This window comes from Aulonocara stuartgranti, assembly GCF_965226115.1.
Source record: "Aulonocara stuartgranti genome assembly, chromosome: 20".
Lineage (NCBI taxonomy): Eukaryota > Metazoa > Chordata > Actinopteri > Cichliformes > Cichlidae > Aulonocara > Aulonocara stuartgranti.
The window spans coordinates 29,769,315-29,783,602 of record NC_138956.1 but is presented as its reverse complement, the minus strand read 5'-3'; the positions used below and the strand labels follow the sequence as shown (position 1 = coordinate 29,783,602).

The 14,288-nt window shown below is 43.3% G+C and overlaps 1 protein-coding gene across 2 annotated transcripts in view; it reads left to right on the top strand.

Moving 5' to 3' along the window:
* Positions 1-601: 601 nt before the first annotated feature.
* The window catches only part of lrrc38a (leucine rich repeat containing 38a), a 37,873-nt gene continuing 24,186 nt past the window's right edge, over positions 602-14,288 (top strand). Inside the window, exons 1-4 of one of the 2 annotated variants that reach the window (XR_014273762.1) lie at positions 602-1,471; positions 3,056-3,193; positions 4,103-4,141; positions 4,761-4,839. Coding sequence is in view for 1 of the 2 variants with exons in the window: in XM_082518909.1 (XP_082375035.1) it covers positions 817-1,471 (655 nt within the window). In the remaining variant the exon portion in view is untranslated. The remainder of the gene's footprint in view (positions 1,472-3,055; positions 3,194-4,102; positions 4,142-4,760; positions 4,840-14,288) is intronic. The other variant, XM_082518909.1, reaches the window with a different exon arrangement.

Genomic DNA, 14,288 nt, shown 5'->3' with positions numbered 1-14,288 from the left:
TAAGGAACACCCACTGGCAGGTTTCTTTTACTTTTTAAATCAAAAATCCCTACCATAATGCTGAGTATTTACACATAAAGCAAAAGAACACGGGGGATGGTTTGACTGTGATTCCCAAAGAGGGGATGCTGAAATGTCCTGATTTCGGTACATATGAGTATGTGGGATGTTGATGTTGGCTGAACATATGCTAAAGCCTCAGACATGAGTCACAGCTCATGATGCCATCTTCACTTGGAGCCTGCCAGTCTGGAAAAAAGGATTTTTGTTGGTTTTCAGTGGGAATTCACACTAGTATTCTTTTCAAATGACCCAAATGATGACACGGACAGCTGTTTTACCTGAAAAGCATTGAGAAAGCATATAGGCCTGTCCTCAGTAGTCTAAATATACACAGATTTATACACACAAAACGATCCCTGTCAGATGTCACCCCTACAAGCCCCACCCTGATCGCTTCTGGTTTGCTAGCTTCCATTTACCACTGTGTTAATCTGTTCCCTTTTCACATCCCCCCTCCTCCCGATTCTCTTGCATGCTCTCTCTTTTGCTCCTCCCCTCTCTTCCCTCAAAGCCAGCAGCCTCCTGCTTGATCCTGCCTGCTTACTACATGGTCTCTTGGAATACAGCATACCTTTTCTACTCCATGGCTTTTCGACTTTTTTTTTCTCAATTCACACTGCAAAGCACGAACGGATGCTAGCTTAACCAACAGTGTTTAACCTTTTCTTCCCCTTCCTCCTCTGTGCTCGTAACCTGTTTATCCATTTGTCTGTCTGACCTGCATTTTAACCTACCCTTTGACCCCTCTGTTTCATGATTAATGCTGAGACCCCCTTGACAATGTTACTATGTATTAACTGGTTGAAGCCTTTCCTTGCCTTGTTGTTTTCCACCTTGCTTAAACAAGGCCAGAATTGTCCAACCAGCTGTTTGTGTCCAGACCACCACACTGTGAACTGCTCTGGCCAAGGTCTAACTGGAGTACCAGATTCCATTCCTCTGGACGTTCGCCGTCTCCTACTATCCAACAACTGGATTCCATGGATCCCTTCTGACTTCCTGGTCCTTTACACAGATCTGGTGTATTTGGACCTAAGGAATAACTCCCTTTCCCAGCTGGAGCCAGGGACCTTGAGCACTTCTTCAAGATTAGTCTTCTTGGACTTGGGAAACAATAACCTGACTGAAATCCCCTCAGGAACATTTGGGGAATCAAGGAGTCTGATTAAACTACGACTAGGGGACAATCCCTATCTAACTATGGTAAGCAGAGATGTTTTTACAGGGTTGACGTCTTTGAGGGAATTGGAGCTGGAGAGGAATGGTCTCACAGGGCTGGATGTCAGGGTCCTGGAACTTTTGCCCTCCCTTAACATGGTGCGTTTGGAGGGCAACCCCTGGCTTTGCAACTGCCACTTTGCCAAATTGTTTGTATGGCTGACAAATAATCAGCATAAGCTCCCAACAGGTAAGATGTTAGCTAAGTGTGAATGAGCATCTGAGAAATGTAATTATTTCCATGAATTATATTTTAATGATTATAAGACACACACATACATACTACCAATTCCTACTTCCTCAAGCACCTACTGATATCCAGTACAGTAATCAATATGAGTCAGCTATTCCTACGTGGCAGCAGAAAGCGTAACAAAAACACAACTGTTACTGTTGTTGTTCTAACATCTGAAACATGAGTGAGTTTTCTGTTTTATCTTTTCTTCCTCCCTGTCACACTCTTTTTTTTTTAGATTTTTCAGTAATTGATAATGATGATAATAATGAATGTTGTCTTTATTTTCTCTTGCTACGTTGACATTATTATCACAACTGTAACTTCAGCTGTAATATACACAACTTGCCAAGATCTATTTTTAATTGTTGCTTTGTTCCCTTATTTCTTTTCTTTTGAATTTAACTTAGAAAAGTGCTAGCTTTTTGCTTTAGTGATTTGACATTCTTTGTATTCCAAATTTGCCCTGTGTCCCCAGCAGGGTGCCCCTCTTAATTTGCTAGAAACAAGTGGCGGAGGTCCTGTCTCCTCTTATCTTGACCCTTGAAACCTCTGCCCTGAACTACTGTCTGTGCACTTCTTGCTTCTTTTGATGCACTAGGCTAGAAAATCACTAGGTTTTACTAGTGTGTAAAGGGAAAGAACCTAAAACATGAGTTTACATGTTAGGTCATCATGTCTTTCTTCTCTTGATGCATCACACTAGTCCAGTACTTTCACATTAACATACCATCATGTGAAAATAAAACACACACTTGCTACTTACATCAGAATTAAAACATTAGAAGCAGCCAGATTCTATGCCCCTCTATGAAAAGCTGAAGTTTTGGGATTTTGTTGGTCTGGTGTTAACACAATATCACATTCATCACAGGAGTTGCACCTGAATAAACCACAAGACTTCTAAAACACTAAATCTATCTTGGACAGATGAGACCAAAGTAAAAACATTTGGCCAAATGATGACTGATTGCCAAATGAGGACAAAATTAAACACGCATATCAGCACAGATATCATGTGTTGTGGAATGAAAACCCAAGTGCAGACACTGAGGCACGGTACTTATTGAAAGGGTTTTTTCAGGTGTAATAGAAGTCCACAGAAAGGCAGGATAAAGTGAAGTATATAAATATAAATGGAAGACAAGCTGGAGATGATAACAGGAACTCAGTGGAAGGATAACAGCTGTCACATCAAAGAGAATAAATTGATTAGAGGCATTAGGAAAAATTGGGCGAAGAAACAGCTGCAGTGAAGCAAAGAAAACAAGATAGATGAACAAAAACTATCAAAGCAGAAGCGACAAACAACCACCAAAATAAAACAGGAAGTAACTTAACAAACGTAGGACTTAACAAACATCAAAAACAAAAGGAACCCAAGGTTATCTGTAACTGAGAACTGAGGGCATGAAACACAAAAAACAATAAGGAGTCTATAAAAAGCACTAGAAGATAGAACTCATAAGCACAAGAAAAAGAATAAAGCAAGAAAATAAACCCAGATAGCATCATATTCTGGGATGGATCTGCCCTCAGGTCAGCAGATCCGCCCCACTTTCTGGCATCTGGACAGGATCCAGTCCACCTACGGAGAGGGTACACCTGCGTGCCTGCTATTCTCTTTTTTCTTTTTTCCTTAAGCAGTGGATTGGGCAGCAGCACTTCTCTAAAGAGGTAAGTACTGTACACTTTTGTGTCAAATATACTTCATTCATGAAGTTACCATTTCAGTGAACATATATTAAGAGGTTAAACGTTTAAAAAGCCCCTGAGTGGTTTATTTTGGTGTGGCAGTTGCGGTGATAAAGTTATCTGTCCCGCTAGCTGTTACTCCAGGGCTGAACACGTGAAGGAATTTCCCCCCCGATTCCAGTAGAAACTGCCGGTAAAGTTAAGCTAACTCTGCCTTTTCTGTTCTCCACATCTGAGCACATCCATTACATTAAAGTGAGTATCATAAGTTGAATTGTTATCTCAGAGTTTGAGCCACCATTTTGGGCGACAGTTGATAATTTGTTGGCCATAAAATTATCCTGATTGAGCTGTTAACAGTTCCTTTTCAAACATAGCCATGCATTTACAGGCAGCTTCTACCATTCTTAAGAAAAGGTCAAAATACTCCAGAAAATTCTGAATTGGCCCTTTTTCCTCTCTGATTTATCAGCACATTAAAGGGCAACAATAAGAAATCTGTAACAGCAGCGTCATCCTCTGAATGTTTCATCACACTGTGAGATATGTTCTTATCTTTCAAGACCAATTTGATGGAGTTATGATCATGACACTGCATTATTTATTTATTTTGTCTTTAATTCACCAACTCATATTTACCTCAACTTGAGTTCATGCATGATCCAGTTTTTGGTTTCTTTTTATCGAATCCCCCTCTCGGTCCCTACACATATCTCCTGTTAAATAATATTAAAAACAGTTAACTAATCAGGGACGATCTTGATCTTGATCTGAAAATAAGCCCTAGACCATATAAATGTCACCACTTTCTTTCAGACTAAGAATAATACAGAATAATATATTTATTAATGATATTATACATCTGTGCTGATCTGTGTTGATCTTATTCAGGGCCTGTTTCATCTTTGCACACTGCCTCGGGAAAATAAGGTAAATACAGTTTAAACTTTGCATCAGTCACGTGTGTTTTTTTAATGTTTTGTGAACATCTGGAATCACTGGAATCCACTACAACAGCACCAGTCTCAGTTATTCGGAGTGGGGGGGGGGGTCTTTGCTTTTAGCACTGAGTCTGTTTTTGCATCGGTAAAATATAAATTATGAGCTAACTATGAAGTGTTAACACTCTGTGTTAAAGTCATGTGCACATGCAGAGTCAGAAGGAAAAAGGATGATGAAAATCTATAATAATCTTCTTACGGTTAGAGCAATGAATCTGAGTTACCTCACATGTGTATTTTCCTGTTGTGGGAGTTAATTAAATCCCCACCAAAAAAAAATCTGGGTACAGCTATTTTTAAATTACAGTTTTCTTTTGATTGGAGGCTAGGTGAGAAGTGCCAGATTTCTTTTTTTTATCCAGGAGAACTCTAAAACAGCAGAAGGTGTTTTAAAATGTAACAAGAAATCAGCCAGATATCAGTGAACATTCAATCAGACAATTTTGCTATGAATCTTACATGTCTGACAAAACAAACAATATATGAAATGATATGTGTGATTATATGATATTAAGAGGAAGTTTTTTCTCTCTCTGTCTGCTGTCCAGTATAGATTTCCTCCCTGGCTGCCATCTTTGCTTTGAAGATGTTGGAGGAAGATCAATTAGAAGCGGAAGAAAACGTCAGGTAGATGCATCTACCTGATGCAAGACATTACTTACTTACTCTGTAAGTGATAATGTTTGAACATGAATTTGACACCACAGAGCAATGCTGTGATCAAACTGACATCTGAACTGATGACATTAAAAAAAGAAGTCATGCTAATTTATTTGATTGATTATTTGATGGCGCGGCCACGTCCAAACGCCTTCCTGACCGCTCCGCTCTGACTATCTACTTTTCTTGTTTTTTACCTATTTTTTGCTCTGGTTTACATCCCAAAATCCTCTAGTCTTATAGTTTACGACAGCGGATCACTTGTAAACATCGGTGCCAAGGTTGCACATCTAATCTTGGACACTTTTAAACCCGACCCTTCCTGGCCGCCAGAGATTCTACGCGGCGCGGAGAACAACAAAGGACGGGCCGCTCATCCGAGGCGCAGAACAAAGAAGCGCCGGGGGAAACGCGCTGGTATTAGGAACAGATTGAGACAGCAGGTGCATCGCGCACCACTGCCCAGTATCCTACTGGCCAATTTACAATCCATGGAGAACAAGCTCAATGACCTAAGAGCAAGGGTCACCTTCCAACGTGACATGAGGGACTGCAACATTCTGTGCTTCACGGAGACATGGCTGGCCCCCACCGTGCCGGATCAGGCCGTAACTCCGTCGGATTCATTCTTTGTGCTCCGCGCGGACAGAACGGCAGAGTCGAACAAAACCAAAGGTGGAGAAGTGTGTTTCATGGTAAACAGAAAGTGGTGTGATGCCAGGAGCATTTCTACTCTCTCCAGCGGCTGCTCGCCACATCTGGAGTTCCTGAGCATTAAGTGCCGCCCTTTCTATCTGCCCCGTGAGTTCACCTCGGTCATCGCCACGGCGGTCTACATCCCACCCCAAGCGGACACAGGTATGGCTTTGTCCGAATTACATGATGTGCTGAGCTCGCTTCAAAACAAGGACCCGGGCGCAGCCCTCATTGTAGCAGGAGACTTTAACAAAGCGAACCTCAGACAAGTCATGCCAAACTTTTACCAGCATGTCTCGTGTCCAACGAGAGGGGATCGAATTTTGGATTACTGCTACACGCCATACAAGCAGGGCTACAAAGCTGTCTCACACCCGGCTTTTGGGACGTCTGACCACAACGCCATCTTCCTCATTCCCCAGTATAAACAAAGCATACGGAGGGAAGATGTGACCACGAGGGAGGTAAAATGGTGGACTGCCCAATCAGAAGCTACGCTACAGGACGCACTCAACGACGTCGACTGGGACATGTTCAGAGCATGCGCAGTCGACATCAACGAGTTTACGGAAGTAGCAGTATGCTTCGTCAATATGCTAGCGGAGGAGATTATCCCCACTGCGAGAGTCACCACATTCCCAAACCAGAAACCGTGGATGGACAGATCGATCCGCACTGCAGTAAACGCCAGGACCGCCTCCTACAACGCGGGTCTCGCCACTGGCGATATGAGCGCCTACAAAGCGGCCTCATACGGCGTGCGGCGTGCGGTGAGAGATGCCAAACGCCGGTACCGGGAACATGTGGAGTCCCGCTTCCACCAGGGGGACACACGGAGTATGTGGCACGGACTACGCTCCATTACAGACTACAAAGCCAGGGACACTGCGCAGATCAACGCCGACTTTGTATTCACCAATGAGCTTAATCAGTTCTACGCCCGTTTCGAGGTTAGCCAGGCGGCTAATGCTATCTACCGCCTGACTACCGAGGACAGTGACGTCATCAGCGAGAGACCGGTGACCAGCATCGCGGAGCATGACGTCCGAGCGGCTTTGAGGAGAGTGAACACAAGGAAAGCGGCGGGGCCAGACGGCGTCACCGGCCGTCTGCTGCGCTGCTGTGCTGACCAGGTGTGTTCACTTACATCTTCAACGAGTCCCTGGTGAAGTCTGTGGTCCCCACATGCTTCAAAAGATCCACCATCATCCCTGTGCCCAAGAACAGCAAACCCTCATCCCTGAACGATTACCGGCCAGTTGCACTGACCTCGGTAGTAATGAAGGTGTTTGAGAGGCTGCTGAAGAACATCATCTCCTCCTCCATCCCAGACACTACAGATCCGCTGCAGTTCGCCTACAGATCCAACAGATCCACAGAGGATGCCATCGCCCACGTCCTACACACCACTCTCAGCCACGTGGACAAGAAACAGGGTAACTATGTGCAAATGCTGTTTGTTGATTACAGTTCAGCGTTTAACACAATAGTGCCCTGCAGACTGTTCACAAAGCTCAGGGATCTGGGACTTAACAGCCGTCTGTGTGCATGGGTGTTGGACTTCCTCACTGGCAGAACTCAGGTGGTGAGGGTGGGCAGGTGCTTCTCCAACAGCATCACCATCAACACAGGAGCACCTCAGGGATGTGTCCTCTCGCCACTGCTCTACTCCCTCTACACTTCAGACTGTGTGGCCACCCATGGCTCCAATACCATTGTGAAGTTTGGTGACGACACAGTGGTGTTGGGTGCCATCTCCAACAACGATGAGGCGGCCTACATGGATGAAGTGAAGAATCTGGCATCATGGTGCCAGGACAACCACCTCCAGCTGAACGTCGGCAAGACCAAGGAGCTGGTGGTGGACTTCAGAAGGGGTCAGCACAGAGACTACAAGCCCATTATCATCAATGGAGCTCCAGTGGAGAGGGTGCAGTCCTTCAAGTATCTTGGTGTTCACATCTCCTCAGACCTGACATGGGCTGCCCACATTCAGGTCCAGACCAAAAAGGCTAGGCAGCGCGTAGGTATCACCTACGACAACTGAGGAAGTTCAGGGTCTCTCCAAAGATCCTCAGGATTTTCTATACAGGCGCTGTGGAGAGCATCCTCACACAGAACATGACATCGTGGTTCGGGAACAGCTGTGTGAAGGACCAAAAAGCTCTCCAGAGAGTGATCCGTACAGCAGAATGCTGCTGCAGGATTGCTCTCCCCCCGCTTCAGGACACCTACACCAGGAGATGCCGGACTAGAGCAGCGCAGATACTGAAGGACCCGTCCCATCCTGGCAACAAACTGTTCCAACTTCTGCAATCTGGTAGAAGGTTCCGCATCTTCCGGGCAAGGACAGAGAGACTCAAGAGGAGCTTCTATCCCCAAGCCATCCGTGCCCTAAACACACACACCCGCCCTCTCACATCATCTATAATTGACTGAGACAGGACTCTCTTCCAGACACTAAACCAAGGCACAATGTACATTTCAAATTCCTTTAATTTTAAACATGTTTATATTGTCTATCCTGTAAAATAGTCAGATGTCTATTCATATTAATGTACAGAATTCACCTGCTTGCTGCTACTACTGCACGTTCACCCAATGTGTATATATATATATATATATATATATATATATATATATATATATATATATAATGTTCTTCCTCTACAGCCCCCCCCCCATGTCGAGGAGCGTGTCAGGCTACATTTCACTGTGTGTTATACTTGTATAACTATGCATGTGACAAATAAAGAACCTTGAACCTTGAGACCATTGAACTGAGTCCATGGGCTGAACATTAAACTTCCAGAGATTTCAGAGCAGTCAATAATATCACTGTACAGATCTACAGATGTATCTACTAAGATCCCAAACACACTGATCTATTTGTAGCAAATTATTGAATAATATAATATTTATTCAGGATTCAGTTTTTTTCTACCTATTTTTATATTTATATTTATGATTAAGGGTCACTGCTGGCAGTGTAAGATTTTAATCAAACTGTATCAGAGGGAAAGTGCATTTTTTTGGACACTCGGGCTGCGGACAGCTGACAACAACAACAGCAATACGTCACGATGAACGGATCAAAAACAGATCCAAGGTAGATGAGCTGGTACATGAACAGATCCGTATCAGATCTGGACCGTTTGAGCTGGGCCCATGACGAATCGGGTCCAGCTACGGCAAAGACGAGCCAGGACGACAGGTCAGGAGGGAGACATCGTCACCCCCACTCAAGATTGGGTACCAAGCCCAAAGTATGATGGAAGAAGGAGCGTTAAGTGTGAAAGGAACTGACCTGAAAGACAGAATCATGGCAAAGATGAAAATCTGGACACTCTGTAGCCGGTTACCAAGAATATGTGAAGTACCCCCTGAAGGTCTACTAGAAGATGTGAATGCAGCACTATAGGCAATCCCATAAACCAGCTGTATTCCACGGAACCATTCAAGTTGTACTCTGAGTGGCAGGGGAACAATATGAGAACAGCCCCACCGAGGCTGGAGACGGAGCAATACTGGAAGAACATGTGGGAGAAGGATGCAACTCATAACAACAATGCTCAGTGGCTTGTGGATCTAAGAGCAGACCACAGCAACCTCCCTGAACAGGATCCAATAACCATCACAGTGGCAGACATCCAAGAAAGGGTCTCCAGTATGAACAGTTGGACAGCACCAGACCCTGGCATGATTCATGCCTACTGGCTGAAGGTGCTGACTGCACTCCACGAGAGTCTGGCAACACAACTGAACCAGCTGCAATTCAATAAAGGACGCCTAGAATGGCTACCTGAAGGGCAGACAATCCTGATCCCCAAGGACGCTTGCCTATTCCTACCTGGAAACAGTCTCCCAGGTCTAAAATGTACATAAGAAATATACTATATGTATATAGTTATAATTATAGAAGTTATAGTATATTATATATAAACATACCTCACAGCACAAGCATACTCACAACCTTTTATAAGATCGTATTATATATTGTTATATAGATATAGATATATATAGTGTTTGTTTTTTATTAATAAAAAACCATCAAGAAGTCACAAGCAAAAAGAACACACCATGGCACATGTTTAAACATAGAAAGGTTTATTCATCAAAATGATTTATTATTAAAATAGACATAACATAATTTTTCGTTTATTGCGGGAGTTACGTTCTAAAAATAACACGCGATAGGTGAAATCTGCAAAGTTGCCAACTTTATTTTTTACAGTTATTATAGATGTTTAAGGCTGTAAAACCCCTCACTACAGACTTTATACACTTTCCTCAGACAGGCATTAACATTTTCACACATTTCTCTCTTGTTCAAACACTCTCAAAGTTCAAACCTTCGTAGAAAAATAAGTCCAGTATTATAGAATGAAACCAAAGATCAAACCCTGTTTTCAGGTCCAGAACATGGGAATAAAGCAGCTGCGAGCGAATTCATTCAACATTAATGAATCAATGATAGGGAAGTGAAGGAAGCAATAAGAATGAGTTGAGTAAAGTTTGACTTATCTGACTGTTTTGTTACACCTCATGCGTCTTATAATCCCGTGCACCTTATTGTCCAAAAAATATGGTAACTTCCACCTTCCTTTAGCATGTCCAGTTTTTGTGCGATGGTTAGCATCTTCCTCTGCCTTTTGGGTGCTACCGCAGGAGCCTTTGATGGTGCAAAACGTTTCGTTGACATTGTTGTGTTTGTTGAGGAGAAAACTTACAAACATACAGTGCAGCACTTCAGAGTCACACTGCTAGCGATCGAAGATTTATGTAAATTTGACAAGCTGAACGCATTCTGTACTGTACAGGAGACACAGAGGAGATTGATTGACAATGGTCTACAGCCAATCAGGATGCAGAACACAATTTTAAAAAACAATTGCAGAAAAAAAACAAGCAAAACAGCGAGGGTGTGAAAGGTGAACCGCAAGGGACCACTGTATTACACATTACTCATTTCTTTTTTAAAAAGTAATGCAATATGTTACATATTTTTTCGTTTGAGCGCACAACTCAGTATAGACTACATTAGGTTGATTCTGTTCATCTGGACGTAGTGTTTTGAGTGGGAGAAACATTTTGTCACTCATCGAAGTGACTTCTTCAGTCTGGAGACAGAAGACTGAAGCCACTTGGATGAGTGACGAAACACTTCTCCCACCTATGAACATAAAACCAACAACAAAATCAAAGCATATAATAAACAATATAGCTGAGTAGAAAATCAAAATATAAGTACCACTATAGGGTTCCTTCATGATCAGGATTAGTATAGATGTTTAGCTGTTAGCATCTCACATTTCGGTGCTACCAGGAGTCATGGAGTGCTGTTAGGTTTGTCAGGCAGAATACCTGGATCATGTCAGCTCCCGGTAAGACTAAGACTTAGGCCCTAAGACTGATTGTGGTTTGTAATATTGATTGATATTGGAGATTGCTGTGGTCTCCAGCCTGGCTCCTTCATCCAGGTTTTCCATCGGGTGTCAGAGTGTGTGAACATTAGTTTAAAAGTGCTTATGGCATTGAAAAAGCCCTTATATGAATGGGTGAATGAGCCTTGTAGTAAGATAATTTTAGCATACTCTATTGTTTATCTATCTTTATCACTAGGGGCTTGTATTTCATTTTATGTACTGGTTATGACTGTCATAATCTGCGGGTGCAGACGGTGTGAGGGTGTTTGCAGGACCCAGGTCAGACACAGAAGAAGAGACAAAATTAACTTTAAACAAAAAGCGAGCGTTTTATTGGGACTGGAGATCATGAACAAAACAAAATGAGAGCAGAACAGGAGCAACAACTAAACAGGATCCTAAACTGGGAAGAAACTAAGAACTGTGAAGACTATGACTATGAAGACTGTGACGACTATGAACAAGACTTTGTGCCGGAACATGAAAGAATTATGAAACATATACAAGAACAAGCAACATGAATCATGTCCTGCACAGAATCTTGAAACCTGACATAACATAGGGGGTGGAACACAGACAACACGACACTGACAAAGAGAAACACGGGGCTTAAATACACTGAGGGATAATGAGGGGAATGAGACAGAAGGAGAGCACAGCTGGGAGTAATCTGACATGACAAGACCAAGGGAAGGAAAAATCAATACATTGACATAGGACACAGACTTTCAAAGTAAAACAGAAAACATAAGAGATGCGGACTTGACCAGGGGATACAGCTGACAGGGGAGACAGCAACCCAAGAACACAGAAACAGAAACCAAAAGACTAGAAAAGATAAACTATGACAAAATCAAAATTCTATAAAGATACATCTTGGTTTGTGTGCTTGCTTCTCTGTGTGTGGTAGACTTGTAGTCAAGACCGCCTAAACCGAGACCAAGACAATACCAAGACCAGAGGGTATTAAGACCAAGACTAAGACCAAGACCGAGACAAAAAAGTCTTTAAACTTAAAATGTACTCTACATTCAACAGGAAGCCAGTGTAGCTGAAATAGCAATGGTGTCACATGTGAATAGTTGAATTGAATTGAATGAATGCTTTATTGGCCATTTGCAGGTTGCCCCACAGAGGAATAGGACCCCCCCCCCCCCCCCCCCCCCCACGTACACACACAACAAGACATCACATGGGAATACAGTCGGAGATCGGCAGCGTTACAGAAAAAAAATACTGAAAAAGTACACAACAATGGGAAAATTACAAGAGGAAAAAAGAGACCTCTTCTCACGCTGGGCACCTATGGGAGGACAGCATGAGAACAGGAAACAAAAAAATTCCTCTGCACAGATAGCACATAAATGTCCACATTAAAACATTGGAGCACGTGACAAGCCACAGGGGTTGGGTAGGGGGTGAGGAGTAATCCGAAGGAACACAGCAGTCGTCCTACACAGCGCTACCATTCCAGCGCGGCACACAGACCCGCCATCCTCCCCCACAGGAAACAAGCATCGAAGGCGTTTGGAAAGGGAGGGGGGTGAGTGCGTGCTTATCAGTGTATGTGTGTGCGTGTCCAGAGTTCAGCTGAGACAGTGTCCTTCGCTCTATCAGGCTAAGTAAACAGTCTGCCAGCCAACCCAGGTGGCCTTCCATGGGATGGGAAGAATAGTCATCACACAGTCGTTATCTGGGAGTTGTTGTTCGGCTTCAGCCTTGGGCCTGAGCAGCTGGCGCCGTGATGTCCATATGTTGAATATTGTTGATTTCTCCTTTATGCAAGCAGCTCCAAATTTCAAGCTGTTTTTTAACACTCCGACACTGGTCTCTCGATCTCCCGTTGGAGAGCCGTGAGCCTCCCCATGATGGTATCTAACTTCTGTTCCGTGGTGTTGTCATTCTTTTGATTCTGAGACCCACAACTGCAGTGAGCCGTTCTGCGATGTGATCCAACTTTCGCTCAAGGGTGTCATTTTGAGCAGGCCTCTCTCTGATGTATCCCAATATACGCTCAATGTTGTTATTTTGAGTCTTCACGGCAGCTGTAAGCGTCTCCAAGGTGTTAACCATGCTGCGTTCGTTGTGAGAGGTCGCGCCTCGTCCCATCGCTTCAATTCCAGCGGTCAGCCTTGGGGGGGGGGGGGGGGGGTTTGAACAGCTGGTTCCGTTCTCTTATTTCTCCGATAGATCAGGGCCAAGACAGCTCCGATCAGCAAGAACCCTGTTATCATGGTTCCGAATAGGTAGATATCTTCAGCGTCCTCGATCGACAGTCCCGCCAGGCACATGACCCTCCAGTTCTGCCACCCGTCCATCGTGTATCCGGCAGGGAAAGTCCCTCCAGGGCACTCGGGCTCTCCCGAGCCCAGACTTCTCGTTGAGAAAAGGGTGTCAATAGCATTCAGAGACCAGTTGATCAAATCCATAATTCTCTTTTAGGTTTTAGAGAACGACAGTGAGAGACTGTTCGAGGGAAAGTAATACACACGAGACAAGACAAGGACACAAGAGGCTAAGCAGGGAAGATAAGGGGAAGGAGGAGAGGAGAAAAAGTGCGACCGCCTTCGCCAAGAGCCAGAAAACGAATTTGTCAACAGCCTAGCTGCAGCATTTTGCACAACCTGCAGACGATCCAGAGATCCTTTGCTTAGACACATAAACAAACAGTTACAATAGTCCAAGCGTGAGGAAATAAATGCATGTATAGCTATCTCCAGTTCAGGGCCACATTTCTTCTCTTTTCTTTTTTTCTTTTTTCTTTTTGCCTGTCCCGTTTGGTTCTTTTGCCATCAGAATTGTTGTCTAAAGGCAAAGAAAGATGCCCAATGGATTTACTTTACCAAATGGACCATCCCAGCCTTGCCGTATTGGTCTATTTGATTCACCTTTGCTTTTATTGTTTATTTTATTTTCATTTGCTGAACACGGGACAGACTTGTCTGGGGAGAAGAAAAGGGAGAAAGAAAGAGGGAAAGAAAAACAGCGGGGAAGAGGAGCGGTGATAAAGGGCAAAAACCAAAAACCAACAAAACAAACAGACAAAAAAAAAATTTCATATTTAAAACACAATTTTAAAAATGTTATATCTAAATGTTAAAGATTAAATCTTAATGTTAAATGTTAATCTAAATATTAAATTTATATCTAAATCTAAATGTTAAATGTTAAATCTAAATGTTACAGGAAACTAAATATTTAGCTAACATGCAAATTTATTGTATGGATCAACAGAAATACCAAAATAAAAGCTTTACAAAAACCTCCGGTGCAAAAGTGTGCCAGTAGTGGTCA